At 43.4% G+C, this 18,800-nt stretch overlaps 1 protein-coding gene across 4 annotated transcripts in view; it reads right to left on the reverse strand.

The window, feature by feature from the left end:
• The window catches only part of THADA (THADA armadillo repeat containing), a 310,355-nt gene that overhangs the window by 264,672 nt on the left and 26,883 nt on the right, over positions 1 to 18,800 (reverse strand). For all 4 annotated transcript variants that reach the window (XM_074989608.1, XM_074989609.1, XM_074989610.1 and 1 more), the window contains 12 exons: positions 17,514 to 17,704; positions 15,355 to 15,449; positions 15,000 to 15,220; positions 13,401 to 14,092; positions 12,546 to 12,697; positions 12,238 to 12,393; positions 11,769 to 11,891; positions 11,230 to 11,353; positions 6,347 to 6,495; positions 3,662 to 3,875; positions 1,049 to 1,184; positions 599 to 735 (listed from right to left, as the gene is read on the reverse strand). In XM_074989608.1, coding sequence (XP_074845709.1) covers positions 599 to 735; positions 1,049 to 1,184; positions 3,662 to 3,875; positions 6,347 to 6,495; positions 11,230 to 11,353; positions 11,769 to 11,891; positions 12,238 to 12,393; positions 12,546 to 12,697; positions 13,401 to 14,092; positions 15,000 to 15,220; positions 15,355 to 15,449; positions 17,514 to 17,704 — 2,390 coding nt within the window. The remainder of the gene's footprint in view (positions 1 to 598; positions 736 to 1,048; positions 1,185 to 3,661; positions 3,876 to 6,346; positions 6,496 to 11,229; positions 11,354 to 11,768; positions 11,892 to 12,237; positions 12,394 to 12,545; positions 12,698 to 13,400; positions 14,093 to 14,999; positions 15,221 to 15,354; positions 15,450 to 17,513; positions 17,705 to 18,800) is intronic.

Here is an 18,800-nt window from a genome sequence, read left to right on the forward strand (position 1 = left end):
TGTCACTGTCAGGCTATGGCAGAGAGAGAAGCCGAGCTCTGGCTGCTGCTACTGAATATCCCCACCTCCAGGTCAAGCAGCAGGACGCAGTTGGAGCATGGCTCTCAGCAGCACCATCCCTCCCCAGCAGAAGAAGTGGGAGGGCCCATTCAGAGCTGAGCCACAGCTGCCACTACTGATGGGAGCCACATCCTGCTGCCTGACAAGGAGGCAGTGGGAGTCAACAGCGCCAGCCAGAGCTCAACTCTGAGGAGCACCTTCCCCAGCCACCATGGCCTAGTGGTGGTGATGGCTGCTCCCAACTCCTCCCTCCCAGCCAAGTCCCAGGGCCAGGGCCAGAGGCAGGGAGAGGAGTCGGGGCAGGGTTGCCCCAGCATTCCAGAAGGGTAAGGGAGCTGCATGGCCAGAGCTTGCCTTCCCAGGGGGCTGGGGTGCTGTGCAGCCAGCCCTGGCCTTCTTGGGGACCCTCTCCCTGCATGGCCTTTCTCCCTGCTTCCACTCCCCCAGGTTGTAACCCTTCGTAACTTCGGAGGTCCAAGTATTCAAATCATGTTAAATAAAATTCTAGTGACTTCAATTATTGTGAAAATGAATTTACCCAAATCAGTATCCATTGGAATAAGGCCCTCTGGTGATGAACTTTGAACAATGGGAGATACGACAGCCGAAAGTCTGTATGACGTTAAAATAAGCTTTGAAACCATCTGCCTCCATTCAGTCATCAAGGTCAAGTTACTTTAAGAAAAAAATACAAACAGGGAGTTTAAAGTAATTATATACTCAGAACTTCAAGAAGTAATTGAAATACAAACAGCTTCTGCACTTTATTATACCATTAATTTTAAATAAGATGTTTCATAAATCAAAATTATTAAGTCAGTTCCTACTTAAAATAAAAACCTATCGAAACAGTAAAGAATCTAAGCATTAGGATACACACTGGTGATCTTACTGTGAATTTCACGGCATTCTTTTATGTTCCTGTGAATGGCTGAAAGTCAGTTTCACTACTGATTTATCACTACACATAATGGTATGTGTTACTCACTTTAAAGGTAACTGCTGCAAAGCTCCAGTTATACAGTGTATTCTCCCATACATTGGGAATGAAGCTGCTGCCTGCAGTAGAGACTTTTCAGCTTGGAATATTTCTCGTTCAAGGTTTGCTAACAAATATTTGATAACTAGAATAAAAAGCATTACACAGAAAGGGCAAATTATTTTAAATACATATACAGGTTAATCTTGCCAACAGGAAAATTAATGTAAATAGTTCAGTAATTGTTCTCTTTAAACTTGTCACTCTTCTGTAGGTCTTTTTTTCCCCCAGAACATTACCCACATTTTTCATTCACTCAGGCTGTGTCTACAGTGAGCAAATAAGAATCTTGAAATGCAAAACATATTTGTATATTCATATGAACAATACGCATATTCATACTGCTGATTTGCATACCAGGGCAGAACTCACACCATGTAGACATGGTTCTGCTGGCAAAAAAAACCTTTGTAGGCAGCCCCTTATTTATGCCTGGAAAAAAAAAAAAAAAATCAGGCATAAGGAGCTGCCAGCAATTGGGGTTCTTTAGCCAGCAGAACCACATCTACACAGTTTGAGGTCTGTTGCTGAAATGCAAACTTAGCCTCATGAATATGCACATTAGCAAAACAAAAAAGCAGTCATGTAGCGCTTTAAAGACTAACAAAATAGTTTAGTAGCTGATGAGCTTTTGTGGGACAGACTCACTTCTTCAGACCATAGCCTTACCAGAACAGACTCAATATGTAAAGTTCTGGTAAGGCTGTGATCTGAAGAAGTGGATCTGTCCCACAGAAGCTCATCACCTAATAAATTATTTTGCTAGTCTTTAAAGTGCTACATGACTGCTTTTTTGTTTTGATAGAATACAGACTAACATGGCTACCTGTCTGTCACTATGCAGATTAGCAGTGTGAATATGCAAATGAGTCACCGTTTTGCATTTTCCGGACTGCTTACTTGCATCAAACTGTCAGGACTAGAGCTCAGTGTAGATGCAGCCTCAATATCCACCAACAAGCTGTCCATATGTAACCTTAGTCTGAGCTGACACAATCACACAGGCTCACACTGAAGCGAACAGAAGTACCACACGTATATGAGAAGGGCGCACAAGAGTAGAGCAGCAGCCGGAGTGCTCTGTTTCCTGCTGCCGCAGTGAAGTGGAGTAACTAAGCTGGGAGAAGCAGCAGAGCAGGCAGTTGGGTCACTCCACTTCTGGCCACTGCAGTGAGTGTGAGAGGGGCACAACCTCTGCTGCTGCCCCACTTCAGGCCCTTCAGGAAGCCCCCAGATCACGTGTCTTGGGGTATGGAGGCTTTGGAGAAGGGGTACAATGGGGACGGAAGGGTGCAAGCAGGTGTGTGAAAAGATGGAGTGGGGACAGGACAGGGCTTGGGGTGAGGTGGAGTGAGGGTTGGAGGGGCAGAGCAGTAATGGGCAGAGGCAGGGCAGGGCCAGGGACAGGGCCTGGACAATCTGTGTCCCCCTAGGGATGGGCTTGGAGTGTACACAAAGAGATGGACAGGGTTTGTGGCTGGATCCAGTTTATCTGATTCATTTGTGAAGCCACTACAACATATCTATAAGCTAACCGTGCAAAAGATCAGCTTTTATTCAAAAAAAAAAAATTAGCCCTCACAGCTGCCAAATGAAAACTATTTAAATATGAATAGAACGTAATCAAAACACAATGTGGTGCGTCTGAATCACATGAAACAATAATTAGGAGGAGTGAACTCCCCTGCCTAATTATTCTCATTAGTGAGAACGGAGTGGTAACTGTTTAAAGCCTAACGGCATTTTAAATGTAAATAATATTTTGTTGCTTATTTTAGCAGGGGAATATTTAAGAGTTTGAGATTTAAGGTTATGGGCAGGCAATTAGTAGTTGCTGCATGAAAGAAAACAGAAGAAAAAAAACAGCAGAAGAAATAACAGTGAAGCATATTTTCACAATAAGCAATTCAGAGAGCAACAGTAAAGTGCTGAATAAATACATGAAAGTTTATTTACTGCATAAAGAATATACTCTACTATTCATCTCTGTGCAAAATTTCAAATGGAATTCAGCCCTCCCCATAGAACAAGTCTAACACCTGTGCTACAGGAAGATAGGAGAGAACATTTCTGAGGTACGGAGGAATTAAAAACATAAGGCCCTAGCTTTGTACCTATGTTTTGTGGTTACACTGGCAGACAAAAGGCTATCAGGAATTCAAGAGGAGTTCAACAGGAGCTGCTGGTGCTTGGCACCACGAAAAAACTCAGGGTACTTCCTCTAGTTGTCAGAACATGACTTTAGGTGCTGGTTTAAAAATCCAGTTTGAGATTATAGGAAGTTTTATGGAATGTATGACCTCTCAATCTTGGTAGTTTCTTTATTTTATTTTCCTCAAAAAAAAGACAAAAACCCCACTATCCCCAAGTTGACCTGCAACTGTTATCACCACTCAGACAGCTCTATTTATAATAACCATAATGCTTAAATCTAACCTAATTGCATATAATTTTAGGTACTTTTCTTTTTTCCAGAATGCCCATAGCAATACCCTGCAAGAAAGCAAGATGGGGGCTTCTAAACAAACATACCCCAAAAGTTCTTAATTACTCAGAACTTACCAGCTAAAGTGTTCTTTTCCATGGTGCTTGCAGGCATATCTTCATCTATCTGAAATGTATGAGCACATTCTTGACTTTTTAAGCAGACACTCAGCAGCCTTTTATGATGTATTAAAAAGTTCAGCAAATATGAGGCAGTAACACAATCATAGGGCTTGGTACTTATGCTAAGATCCATGGCTGCTTGAAATAAGAGATACAGATTCTCAGAATCCTGAAATCAACCAAAAAAAAAAAAATCAGTAATTTTCAATGTACATATTTCTTGAGTTTGTATATCAATAGTGTTAATTATTTTTAACACTTTGAGGACTGATTTTCAGTTACTACAGATTTATTAAAATAAGAGTCTTCGTAAAAAACCAATTATGAAAAAAACACGTTCTTCTGTATTTGGACTGGAAACAGACTACACACAGAAAAAGACATTCACAGATTATAGAAAAACCCAGTCTACACTCTGCAGCACGTGTGCACACACATACACCGCCCCCCCTCCCACAAAACAAAGAGCAGCTGCCCACTGATTCATTTATCCATTTCAAATATTTTTTCAGGATAATAAATTGCAAGAATTAAATACACCCGTATCAGGTAAATTAAAAGGACAATTTGCAAAACAGAGGAAGCAGCTTATTAAGTTTAAAGCCAACCACAGTACAAAGGTAGACACACCGAGAGCTGAATGTTTTCATTTAAGGTTCAACAGTAAGTGACTCAAATGCCTCAGCAACACCCATCAAAAGGAAGGCAACACTTTTCACTCTTTAGTCACTCCTGGGATATTATGCACTATTCTGTGTATGAAGAATTCATGTCCCTTTAAGATTTCTTTGCTTCCCCACAGAAAAATTACTTTTTGAAATAGAAGCAAAGGAAAGCTGGAAGAGCAGTTACCAGTCACTTTTCAGAAGCAGAGATGTGCTTTTTCAGGCACTCAGAGAAGTCAGTGAAGTAGTAAATCACTGTGCAGCTCAGGACATTTTAGCTAGTAACTCTTGCCACGAGCTGGGATTAGCAACTAGTACTGGCTGGGCTGAAGAGGACAGGACTTGCTCTTTCCATGGAAGGAGTGGTTGGGGCTGTGTCAGATCCACTCCCAAAAACCTCCCATAGCTTCATGAAGCTTAGCATCCTCCCCTGCTTCCTGCCCCCACTGCTCCTTTGTTGCAGGGAAAGGGGTCATCATGCAGGGAGAGCTGCTCCCCCATCCAGCCAACCCCTGTGCATCCAGACCTCCCACACCTCACCAAGTATGTCCCAAACCCCTCAAGCCCTCCATGCCCAAACCCCACCTCAATGAACCTCAACCCCTGCATCTGGAGCCTTCCTGCCTTCAAATCCTCGCCCCCCCAACCAACCCAGGCACCCAGATTATGTCCCACTGAGCTCCTTGCACTTTAACGCCCATCCTGATAAGCCCCACCCACCTCCACCACCCTAGCCCCACATCCAGACCTCCATGCCACTGACCACAACTAGAAGCATCCAGACTCTCAGTCCACCAACTACACTCTACATCACTCGGAGCCCCCTGCTGAGCCCCAGCCACCATCTCTTGGAAGTCCCCACCTAGTTCCCCTGGCCCTACACATGCAACAGCTCTGCCACAAAACAAGCCTCCATACACCCAGATCCCCCTAAAACTAAACCTCCCCAGCTCCAATTGAGTTTACTGCACCCAGACTGTCCAACACAAAATCCTCTTACCTTACACTGAACCCTACACACTTGCATCCTGCTAGCAGGAACCTGCCTGCCCCACACCTGGTGCACCTACCCCAGAGAGACAGGGCTCCACAGTGTTTCTGGAACATGTTGAGGTGTTGTGTCAGTGTCAAGTGCAGCCTCTCTGTTAGGGTGGTGAACGCTGCAGCCAGTGACCTGTGCTCCCCATTGCCAGGCTGGAGCCTCTGCATTTATTATTGACGAATACAACTTGCAAATTTTTGCAGAATTTGTAATTTTTTGGTGCAGAACGCCCCAAGGTGTATTTATTGCCTTCTCTCCTGGGATTCCTTACCTAGTGATAGGCAAAGGACATACTATATTCACTTAATCCATCACAGAAATACCTCAGGGCTCAGGGCAGAAGCAGTTCAACAAACTGCAACACAATATTTAAAAGCAGAAAGTAACAAGTATTTTGTTCAACTGCGATTAAAGGAGGAATGTACACACTGGACAAATAACCACCCAGCTTGGAACTTTGCCAGCATATTCAAGTCACTATAAAAGTGTGCCACAGGACGCTCAGCGATCACAAGCGGTTTGATCCTCAGGTTTTCCACTCTTTAGGAAGACAGCGTCTTCAACAGTACACTACCTCAAATATGCTAGGAATTGATATCACATCACTAATGCTTTAAGTAGTAACTTTGCCTGACCTCTCCTTAATTTATGAATCGTAATACAAGGTTATGTGGCTGCAAGTCATGACTTAGGCATTGTTCATTTTCTTAAGGTTCCTTTCCCTTCCCCACTAAACCTTGTCCCTATTCTCCCAACCAGAGGCAAAAAGGATATCAGATTAAAAACATATTTTCTTCATATGCTACTGTGAAAATGACCCTCCATTTTGATCTTCTCCCTTGAGGAGTGATCTGTGTATTCTTGATAAAACAATTAAAATGGGAAGTATGAGTTTTATGGAATCCGTATCTTTTAACAAAAATTATATCGTACCTGTAAATCTGACACACCCTGTAGTTTCATGAGAAGATCAAATGCTAAAACTTTTACTTCCTCAAATGTGCTGGCAAAACACTGGATTAGAGTTTGAACACGTGTAGAATCAATCTCGTGACCCAAATGAAGCACTGCTTCCGTCTGACCTGTTCAAAGACCAATGTTGCCATTATGCTTTATCATCATCCAACAACAAGAGCATGGACTCCACTTTCATTTAATGGAACTACCACAAACCTTAAGGTCTTGTCAACATAGGAAATAATGGACACTGTGGAACCTTCATTTCTAACGCAACTGATTTGTTAAGCATTAATTGGCCCATGAAAAGCCTGATGATGCAAACCCAATATTCCCTAGCTAAACATTGAGGCTGTGGCCATGCTAGCAGCTCATTTCGAAAATTATTTTGAAATGAGGGGCAATTTCGAAATGAGTAGGAGAGCGACTACACAGCAACTGCTCATTTCGAACTTAATTTCGAAATTAAAAAGAGTTCATTTCAAAATCATTATTCCACTCCCATGTTGGGAGTAATGCCTCCTTTCGATGTTGATTTCAAAATTAAATGTGTGCAGCTGCTCCTTGGCTGTCATTTCAAAATTAAAAGTGGTCCACACAGCCAGCCCATCCCGCCAGTAGCCAGAGCTCTATGGCTGTCAGCTGTGGGTGCCTTAAAGCTGCAGAGACACAGTAACCCCATGCAGGAAGCTGAGAGTGTGCTGGCAACCATAGGAGGATGAGGTGGCCAGACGACATGCCCTAGCACCCCCAGAAAGCGACACCCCACCGTGGCCAGACTGATTGCCAGCAAACAAGACCCGCAGGATCCCCATGGAGCCAACGGCTCTGGGCGGCAGGGCTCCCAGGGCTCTGGGCAGCCCCCAAAGAGGGGGGGCCCTCTGGCTGGAAGCTGAAGTCCAGGACCTGCTGAGTGTCTGGTGGGGATGAGAACATCCTGCTCAGGATGGAGGGGCAGAAGAGAAATGCGGATGCCTTCACCTGCCTCGCCAGCAACCTCGCCACAAGGGGCCACCCCCTCCGGACCCCCGACCAGGTCCGCTCCAAAGTGAAGGACCTGCGGCCAGGCTATGCCCGAGCAAGGGACTTAGCCAGGCAGTCAGGGGCGGCACTGGCCACCTGCCTCCACCTCAGGGAGTTCCACCAGCTGCTGGGACCCAGGGAGGCTGCACCACCCAAGGAGACCCTGGACACAGCTGAGCTGGAGGGGCAGGGTGAGGAGCCCCAGCCAGGACCCACGGTGGCCCCCCTACTGCAGGCCCCAAAGTACCTGCTGGCACCAGGGACAGTGACTACAAGAGCGAGGGACCACTGTGCATTGCTGAGCCCTCCCAGGGCCCTAGCTGGGCTACCTCCATCTGTGCCTCCCCTGAACCACCCAAGGAAACCTCAGGTAGGATCGGACGTGGGGTGCCCTGGTCATGCGGGGGAGGGGGCAGTCCCTGATGCAGCCGGTACAGGCCTGGGCACATGGGCACGGGTCAGGGACCCAGGGAATGGCCATCATCGTTGCTGGGAGGGGGGCATGGGGCCATGGGCTGCCATGAGGGTCAGAAGCCCGGGAGGGCTGCGGCAGCCACTCTAATGGCCCCGCGTTGACAGACCCCCACAGCAGACGGGCCACCCCAGAGCCGCTCACCACAAGCAGGGTGGAATGGCAGTGGGGACAAGGCCACTGGCCCACAGTACCTGGGCTCATGACTGACGGGGCACCACCCTCTCGCCTTAGGTCTTCACAGTCTCGGCATCTGCCAGCCACCCCAGCCCCCTGCATGTGCCCAGGAGCCCCGCAGCAGCAGAGGAGGGCGAGGGGGTGATGCCTCCCCGGACTGGGTGCTGTGGTGGGAGGAGCCACCGCCACAGCTGGGCAAATGATCTGGCAGCAGCCCACACAGCTGCATGGCAGGAGTGCGACCACTTGCTGTGGGAATGGCTCTCCATGGAGCAGGCAGCCTGGGAGCAGGCGGCCAGGTATCTCGGCGGCCTGGGAGCAGGCCATCGCCAACCGCCTGCCCCATGGATGGCCTTTCCCGCAGAACGCCCCCCTGCCCCAGCCCCTCCTTCCTCCCCAGTCCCCTCCTCTTCCCCAGACCCCCTGCCCCCTCTTCCTCAGCCCCCTCTTCCTCCCCAGTACCCCCCCTTCCCCTGGCCCCCCGCCCCAGCCTCCCCCTTCCCCAGCCCCCCACCTCCCCTCTTCCTCAGCTCCCTCCTCTTCCCCAGACCCCCTGTGCCCCTTCTGCCCCCACTGCCCTTGCAGCTCTGCTCCCAGCCGACATGACTGCGGCCAGGCGGTGGGAGCTGGCATGCTGGCTGTGGTCAGGCGAGCCCTGCCCATCCGTCCCCCCACTCCTCCCTGCGAGTCCGAGCACCCAGATACCCGTCGAGCCCTACCTCTCTGTACCACCTGCTCCATCCCGACCCCGCTGTGGTCCCCAGACCCCGGGCGGTTGCAGCTCCAGGGGCTGTCGTGGCTCCCAACCAGCCACTCCAACGGAGGATTGAGGCCCCCCACCTCCCCATGTATACAGTTCATCCCCAAACCCCATGTAAATAGTTGACCCCCTGCCCCGCCCCCACAAATAGTCACATGTTCTTTGTGTTCCAAAAATAGCAGTTGAATTTATTTAACTGTGATACGTGTCCTGACTCAGGTGGGAATAGCAAGAGGGGTGCTGGTGGGGCAGGGGTGAGAACAGGGGTGGGATTACATGGGAGTTAACCAGGCCAGGTAATGGGGGCCCCCAGGCAAAGGTCTCCCGCAGGGCCTCCCGCACGCTTACCCCGTCCCGGTGCACCTGGCGACACAGGACTGCACCTGGCTGCTCATAGTGCGGCACGGCCTCGGCTGCCCAGTGTGCCACAGAACTCCTGCTTGCTCTCCACGAGGTTGTGCAGTGCACAGCAGGTGCCCAGGACTGTGGGAACACTGGGCTGGCTACCTCCAGGCGCATCAGGAGGCGCCTGAAACGCACCTTCAGACAGCCGAATGCCCGTTCCACGGTGTTCCTGGCCTGGTTGAGGTGGGCACTGAAGAGGTCCCAGCTCTCATTGGTGCGTCCCACGTAGGGGTGCATTAGCCAGGCCTGGAGTGCGTTGGCAGCTTCAGCAACAATACACAGGAGCGTGGTCACGTCCCTCACTGGCAGCTTCCGTAGGTGCCCTCTGTCATCCTGTAGCCCAGCCACAAATTCTGCAGGACGCGGGCATCGTGGGCCCTGCCCAGACAGCCCACACGGATGTCTGTGAAACGTCCTTGGACCTCCACGAGGGCCTGGAGGACAACGGAGTAGTAGCCCTTTTGGTTGATGTACCGTCCCCAGCTGTGTGGTGGGGCCTGGATGGCGATGTCAGTGCTGTCCAATGCACAGATGCAGTTGGGGAATCCCAGCTGTTGGAAGCCGGCCATGGCAGCATCCACATCTCCAAGGCAGATTAGGTGGCACAGGAGGATCCTGTTGATGGTGGTGACAACCTATAGGGGGTAGAGGGCACAGGCGCCCGTGAGTGTGTGGTAGCATATGGGGGACCCCCTCCCCGGCACCCCACTCCCCAGGGCCCCGATCCCTCAGACCCCACTCCCCAGGACCCCGCCATGGGTACCTTACCTCAATGAGGATGACCCTGACAGTGGCCTTCCCCACCCTGAATTGGCGGCCAACTGAGTGGTTGCTATCCAGGGTGGCCAGCTTCCACAGGGCAATGGCTACTTGTTTCTCCCGGGGGAGCACAGGCCACATGCAGGTGTCCTGGTGGCGAAGTGCTGGTGCCAGCCAATTGCACAGCTCCATGAAGGTGGCCCAAGTCATCCGGAAGCTGTGGAGCCACTGGTTGTCATCCCACTCTCCAAGGACGATGTCGTCCCACAATTCCCCGCTGGTGGGGTACTGCGAGAGGTGACAGAGGGGCTGGAACAAGGACCAGGGGTGCTCCAGGGGAACCTGCATGCTGTCAGGCTGGCCATCAGGCCGGCCATGATGTCCAAGGTGTCCCTGTCAGTGAAGTGCTGCGGGTCCATGGCAGGCAGTAGTATGGTGGCTAACTAAGGCTCTGCTGAGTGCTGTGCTGGAGGTTGCTTGCTGCAGGCAGCCAGCATGTACACGGGGGATGTGTTTGGGAGGGGCCCTTTAAGGGGTTGGCTCGTCAGACCATGAATTTGGTAGGGTCCTAGTTATAACACCTCTCACTACAAACTGATATTCACAAGTTTTCTTAGGAAATTAAGATTAATTCATTCATAGTTTGAACAAGTGTTTTGGGGAAGAGGAAAATATAGTAAGAATTTAATGAGTTACTCTGCTGTCTTGCTCCAATACTTATATTTTTCTCTATAATTTTTACAAACCATTTTGTTTGTACACTGCTCATGCAATCTAAGCACAAAATTTATTGATCATACACCTTTCAAAAAAGGCTCCTATAATGAATACTTCAGAATGTTCAAATAGTCCTCATACTGGAAGAAACAGCATCAATATTTAACAGTTAATAGCACCAGACTATGAGCAACCACCTAATTAAAAACATTCCTCATTTTCGTGTGCAGTACTTTGAGAACCCAGTATTATTTGAGTCTTTCATATTCATAATGTTATGGGACTGACATGTTAATGCATATTAAATTCCCTATAATTTATTAAAACTGTATTTGTTATCCCTTCATGTGCACTTATTCCAAAATCAGAATTTTCTTATTCTACTGACTTCATTTTATTTAAATAAATAATACAGCAAACTGTACCTTAAGCCTCAATTTTGAAAAACTGACACAAAGTTAAGTACTCAGTTAACCAGTGCACTTTTGTAAGCAGGCCCAATTTTTAACCCTACTATCGACCCACCAGGAAAGTCAGACACCTCACCTTCTGGAACTGAAAAGATTTCTGCTATTGATCCCAGAATAGTTAATGCAGAAAATCTGGTTGAATGGGATGAGCCAGGAAATAGGGCTTCAAAAAGTTTGTCACATATAGATGACATGAAAATCTGAAGATTACAAAAGACATGTGTTGAGTACAGTTTATATGCTATGCAGATGAATAAAAATGTACGCGATTTCTCATTACAAGAGGACACCCACACAGTTATGCCCCCACCACAGAGGTAAAAAATTTGAGCCACTCAGAAAGCAGAAAACTCTTTCCAAACACACACAGAAAAGCAGTGGCAGCAGCACTTTCAAATAGTCTTTTTGCCACACACCAAAGATTTCACAAAAAAATCAATTGTGGAAAAGGATACCCAGCCTGGATGGCTTTTCTTCATTAATTTCAATTTTCTAAAAGCTGGACATCAATCATTTTGAATTTCCTGTATTATGAAGACACTTTTCAAGGGCTATAAAAATGCCAAGTATTATTATTACTATTATTAGCCTGATTGTAATAGGTCCTATACTTACTTCATACTGCTGTAAAGTTGAAATATGATCCCATTTAGCTGACTCTTTAATTATGTCGTGTTTGGTTTTACATTGTTCCAGTTTATAAAGAACCTGGGAGCTTTCTTGTATCCTGCAGAACAACTTTTAAACACAAGCAAAACATAGTTGATCAGACACACTGAATTATAACCAATATGATTTAAACATGATATTTCAGGCATAGTTTTCAGGTTTAGTTGCTTAGAATTTTAAAAAGTGTACAAGTTTATGAGCCATGTAATGATCACATTACTGACATTCCTTCATCCTGTCCTCTCCACCCTGATTTAACAGGTAGACCTCTTAAGCATTACAGTTTCACAAAAAATACATAATTCAGTTGAAAGAATAGTCCCCATTATGTAACATGCTAGGAGACTTGGTTTTAAACTGTGCAAAATTATAAATGCATGGGCTTTACCACATATTGTTTATTCATGATGATCACCTTTTTTAGCAGGGAACAGATCTGCTGCCTCACTGCAGGAGACTGGCTGTTTAAATTGTACGCAAGAAAAAACTGAATTAATTCCATCTCTTCCATAGACACGATTTCTGTGCTCCGATGAGTTTCACAAAGCAAACCCAAAGCATCGATGCGAACCTACAAAATATTCCATAGTGAACTACAGATTTTACTTTAACCTGCAATAAATACTTGAGACAGAAAGTTTGTATAATGATACTGAAATAAAATATTGTAAGGCTATCCAACTCTTCCAACTTTAAAGCACAGAAATAACGTTTTTCCTCTACCTGATCATGCTGATGAACTAAACTTTGCTTTATACATCCAGGTGATAGTAAACCGTCTCTCATCATATCTCTAAACTGTAAGTGTCCATGAGCTCTGGCTGTTCTCAGGCATGCCATCAAGGCTCCAAGAGCACCTCTGGTGTTGCAAGAGCCTAACAAAAGAATAAATATTAACACATTAATAACTCTGTAACTAACTTTAATTAATACATTACTGGCTGGGATGTCAATATTCTACTTCCTGCATCCCCCATCTTTCCAGTCTGTGGGTGATTACATGAGAGAATGATCTTCTTATGAATCCAGCCAGGTCTCACATTCCTGGTTTCCTTAAGTTTCTCATTCGAAGTTCCACCAAAAAACCCTCAGAAAACCAGCATCGGCAGTTCACAAGACCACTCTAAGAACCACTGTCAAACCATATAGCGAGATCAGCACCATAAACCATGTAACCACAGCCCAGTATAACAAAAATAATTTATGAAAAATGAACACATTTGACTGATGTCTAAATTTGTTTGCAAGTATTTCTAAAAAATATGGGCAAAACACACAAAAATAATGTAGAAACTCATGCATTTTATAACTAAATACAAATAAATAACAAAACTATTAGGCAGAATTTAGAAATAAGTAAAGTTAGAACGACACTTTGCTTTATGGTGAGGGAGAAGACAAAACTTAAGTGGAGATACTCTTACTTGAGCACTCAGCTATGCTGAGAGCAATTTGGAAAAGGTGGGAATTTCTCACCCTGCCTATCCCACTTACTACTTCCAAGAAAAGACAAATAAGAAGTCATAGCTGTAAAAGTGCTGCCGCTTATCTAAACATGTGAACTATAAATATTCTTACCAATATTAGCACCAGCTGAAGCCTGAAGAATTTTAATCATGTAGGCCAGACTGTCAGGGCTACATTTCAGCAGTTTTGGTAAATAGTAATCTATTATGTAAGTAGTTTGGTCAGGATTTCCTTCACACAATATTAAAAGAAGAGGAGATACCCAGGTCTCATGCCATTGGTTAATCCAGATGTTTTTTTGAAATACAGATATCAGATGACATTTGTGATTTATAAACATGGTTTCCAAAAGATCACTTGCATAGGGTGCAAGAGTTTGATCACACATTACATCCAAAATTTGTGCCGGGATTGTTCTGTCTGCCATTAAAATATTTTCAACACCCACACACTCCACAAGACAGCCAAGTGAAGCATATTTGCCTTTAACATGCCATTCTAAACTTAGCAAGCTTTCTGTCAACCCTGACAAGAAAGGGTCCGGTTTTACAACAGATCCTTTAAGAGCGGCTTGGTGTATTTGCAAGATATTCCTGAATATCAACTTAGTCTGGTGTCTAACAGCATCCAAAGGATGTTCCCAATGCGTGTACACATATTCCAGCAGTTTGACAGTTGTGTTGGAGTTTCCATTGAGACTGCACTTTAGATTTTGGGAGCTTGATTCAAGGACATCCAATGCTGAATTAGTCCAAATAGCTAAGATTCGAGATAAGGATACTGCCATACTGGAGTCTTTTAATCTTTTAAAAAAAAATAAAAAAGAATATCAGTATTTCCCTTTATCATTATCTACCCTGTTATTATTAAACATTGCTTTATTTCTAAATCACTAAAAAAAAAAATTAATTCATAGCATCCTTCCTCTGCCTTGTAGCCACATGATTCATCACATTTTGTGAGATCTGCTCCTTTTACTCTGTAAGAAAATAAAAATATTTGGCACAAAATATGAAATCTGATGAGCATGATTTGCATTATTATGTAAGGACTAAGTCTGCCACGCTTTCTTACATGGAGGAATACCTTTTCCCCAAAAGTAGTCCCACTGAAATCAAAAGAAAAGTTACACATTTCCACACGTCGGGAAACAGTGGAAACTGCACAACACAGGCAGGCAATAAAACATACGATTTTCTTTTTAAATTGATATCATTACAATTACTCAGAATAAGGTATTGAAAGTGCCAAAACTTGGACAAGAATTTAGTAATTAAATTTCCAACTTCAGAAAACAAGATATAGACTGCCAAGACACTGTTAGTGAGTATGCTTTCAACTACTGAAATAAATATATAAGAAGTCAAACAAAGTCTCTAGTCTGGCACCCTCAGGACCTGTCCGTTGCTGAACAAGAGAATTTCCAGGATCGGGGAGGTCAATATTATCTATTGGTATTACTAAGACTTTCACTGCTAACTGGGTTCTTAGAAATCATTTAGAGATAAATTACAGCTAAATAACAGCACAAAACACTGAGAGCCAGTACTGGTCACTGTAAACAAATTTCATGTGACCACAGGAAACTTGGCCACACGCACGATAAGTGGCCATCCAACTAACTAAAATCATGCCAGATTATGGATATTGCCCGACTAGAGAGAGGTTCAACCTGCAGTTAATAACATAAAAAAAAAAATAGAGACCTACTGTGAAACCAGAGATAACAAAACCAACACAATATCTAAGAGTAATTTCTCTCCATTTTGACCCATGCTGCCGTTCTTCCACTCTAACATGGCCAGCACTCCATGACAAAGGAAGAGGAGGACTGAATCAGAGAGTTGTTCAGTACAGAGGCTCCGGCAGCTGCTCACAAACCACTCTGGTACACTGGCACATTTCACTGACCGGAGGAGCAAGTCACTGAACTGCAAAACCAAAAAAAAAATCAAATCAACCGATGCCAATTTTATTGATAAATTACTAACTGCATGTTCAAGTACATAATAATTGATAGTAATAAAAATATATAGCTTTATTTTAAGAGAAGACACAAACTCACCAAACAAGGTAACTTTTCAATAGACTCAAACATAGTCTTAGTAAAGAGAACGACAGACAATCCTGCGGTAGTCTGAACAGTAGGCAAGAGACTTTCTTGACGACAGGAAAAAAAAAAAATTCGTTATACAACGCTTGCTCTATTTTACAAAAACAATTAAATAAGAAGCAGATTTATAATGTAAAATTATTTACATTACCTGTTTCACACAGTATCTGAGCACTTCATAATTAATGAACTTATACTTAAAATAGTCATGTGATATAGGAAAATATTATCTTCATTGGACAGATTGGGAAAAACAAACATTAAGTGACTTGCCCAATGTCACAAAAGAAGTCTCTGACAGAGTCTACTACGCTAATATTACAAATTTAGAAATCTTGCTTATATTATATTGTAAAGGAAAGAGAAATGATTACTTTTAAGAACATAAGAAAGGGCAAGCTCACACTGAAATCCACAAGTTAACTACATGTTATGCAAAGAAGTAATTCCTTTTGTTTGTATTAAACCCGAGGCCTGTTAATTTAATTTGGTAAACCCTGCTTCGCGTATTGAAGATGAAGGACTAAATACGGCTTCCTTATTCACCTTTGCACATCATTCACAATTTTAAAGACCTCATTCGTATCCCATGTTAGCTGACTCTTTGAACAGACAAGGACTTTTCAGTCTCAGTCTTTCGTGCACATGGAAACTGTTCCAATCCCTTAAACGTTTCTCTTGCTTTTCACAATGCCCTTTCCAAATCCACTACATCATTTTTGAAATGGGATGAACTGAATTGCACATAGTATTCAAGGAGTTTGGATGTACCATGGATTTATATGGTAGCATTATAATATTTTCTTATTAGTTATCCTTTTCCGTAATGATTCCTAATACTTTGCTAGCTATTTTGATTGCCACTGCACACCAAGCAGATGTTTTTTAGAGAACTATCTATGGTAAGTCCAAGATCTTTTTCTTGAGTGGCAACAGCTAATACAGATCACATCATTTTATATGCATATTTGGGATTATGTTTTCCAATATGCCTTACTTTGTATTTATCAACATTGAATTTCATCTGCTATTTTGTTGCTCAACCACCTAGTTTCCTGAGATCTCTTTATAATTCTTCTCAGTCAATTATCTTTAATAATTTTGTATCATCTGCAAATTTTACCACTTCATTTTTTACCCTTTTCTCATATAAATTAATGAAATATGTTGAATAGCAGTGGTCCCGCTGCAGATCCCTGGCAGACACCACTATTTACCTCTCTTCATTTTGAGAGCTGATTGATTATTCATTCCTACCCTTTGCTTCCAATCTTTTAACTAGTTACTGGTCCATGAGTTAACCTTCCTCCCTGTTCCACGACTGCTTACTTTGCTTAAGAACATTTGGTGAGAGACCTTCTGAAAAGGCTCACTGAATATCTATGAACACTGTCTCTCCTGGAACACCACTGTTACCAGGTTTGTTGAAAGAATCAAAGAATTCTCTCAAACAATTCTAACAGAGTGGTGAGGTATGACTTCCCTTTACAAATGCCATGCTGACTGCTCCCCAACAGATCACACCCATATATGTGTCCAATAATTCTGTTTATTATACTTCAAACCAATTTACCTGATACTGGAAATAGGCTTACCAACCAGTTATGGCCAGGATCACTTAGGGAAACTTTTTAAAATAAAATAATAATAATAATAATAATCTGTCTCACCTTAACTGCCCTCCAGTCATTTAGCACAGAAACTGACCTAAATTATAGGTTATATACTATAGTAGTAGTTCTGCAGCTTTGGCATATATGCTTCTGATAGCACAATCTTGCATTTATTCAGTACAAATTTTCTGTAAACAAACATCTGGCAATGCTCACCAAAGTTACATGTTCAAGTATGAAAGAGAACAGAAATGCCATTCACTCACCAAAAATATCTGTTAACTATAATTAATAAATTTCATTTCTCCCTCTACTCATTCTGAATTGATAACAGATTACCAAAAATCACAATCTTATTCCTCTCAAATTCAGTAATACAATGCTCATTGACTTAGAATGAAGGAGGATAAATCAAAAAGAGAAAATTTTCAACACAGAACTATTTCAATTTCTTACTAAGAACAAACTCAGTAGTATTTAAATACTGCTGATACTTACCATCCATTAAAAGTTTTGTGAAGCTGTTCAATAAACCACACATATGTTGCCAAACAAGAGAACCAGGTTTCTTCCAAAGACTTCCCTTAAAATTTTCATTTACTTTCTGTAGTAGCATCATTGAAACTTTAATGGCCATCAATAAATCATGCATCAGTTCAGTTTGAGCAATACTATCTCCGGTAAGCTTTCTAAAAAAAAGAGAAAAAAATTAAAATAAACTAAAATTGCTATTTCTCCCATACATATATTTTGCCAAAGTTACAGGAAAAAAAAAGTATTCATTCAGTTCTATCCACTCGGAATATTATTAAAAAAGAAAACCAGGAAAGCTAAGTCTAAAGCATTTTCATTTTGCCTTTTCTAAAAAAGTAATTGCACGATGGGTAAATAAATGCCTAACTTTGTGAACAAATCTCTCATCAGTTACTATCAATAAATGAGCACAAAACAGCCATAAACATTCCAACTTGTTTTGATATTTCATCAAAGTTAAGATAACTGATGCTGTGATCATTTTTTACCAAACATGAACTGGAAAAGTTAAGTTGAATACTAAAATCTTAACACAGAAAATATTTTATTTGGCCCTTGCTAGGTAAACTAAGGTCCCATTAGTATTAATATAAAAAAAATTGACCCACTGAGCATTTAGTAAGAGTGCCTAAAAAACATGAAATAGCGATGCACTGTCTCAACTTTACAAAGGCACGCCAGTCATGATGATGGAACCTGGATTTCACCATTTTCACTATTGCTTCAGCAAGTTAACTGGCCAAACTCCTCTCTATTCCTCTCATTATCTCCTCCTACTCATTTATTTATGATGAAAATGCAGCATTCAGATATCTATCAGAGTCTACTACCAACTCCCCCATTGAGCTGTGTACACAATTGCCTGCAACAGTCTCAGGTATTCTCAGTTCCAGAGCTCTACCAGTTATAAGAGACATATACCACCACATGCACAACTCAACTGTAGATGCACAAAGACATATAAAGCCCACCTTACTCAGAGGATTCCCAATTTCAGTGTAAGCATAACAGAAAGGAGAGTTGAGACAGTGCTTAATCCCTTACACTGCCCCAAAGAAAGCATGATACCCCAATCTGAAATACAATTATCAAGCAACCTATTGGGTTGAATCTACCTGATGCATGGTTACTGAGAAATTACTAGCTTCAAGGGTACACTGTGTTTAAAACCTCCTTTTTAGGTTCCTGGGTAAATGCCAATGACAACCATCCACTTTGCTCATTTGGTAACAATACTAAGTTAAAAACAAA

The sequence above is a fragment of the Carettochelys insculpta genome, chromosome 3 (genome assembly GCF_033958435.1).
Source record: "Carettochelys insculpta isolate YL-2023 chromosome 3, ASM3395843v1, whole genome shotgun sequence".
NCBI lineage: Eukaryota > Metazoa > Chordata > Testudines > Carettochelyidae > Carettochelys > Carettochelys insculpta.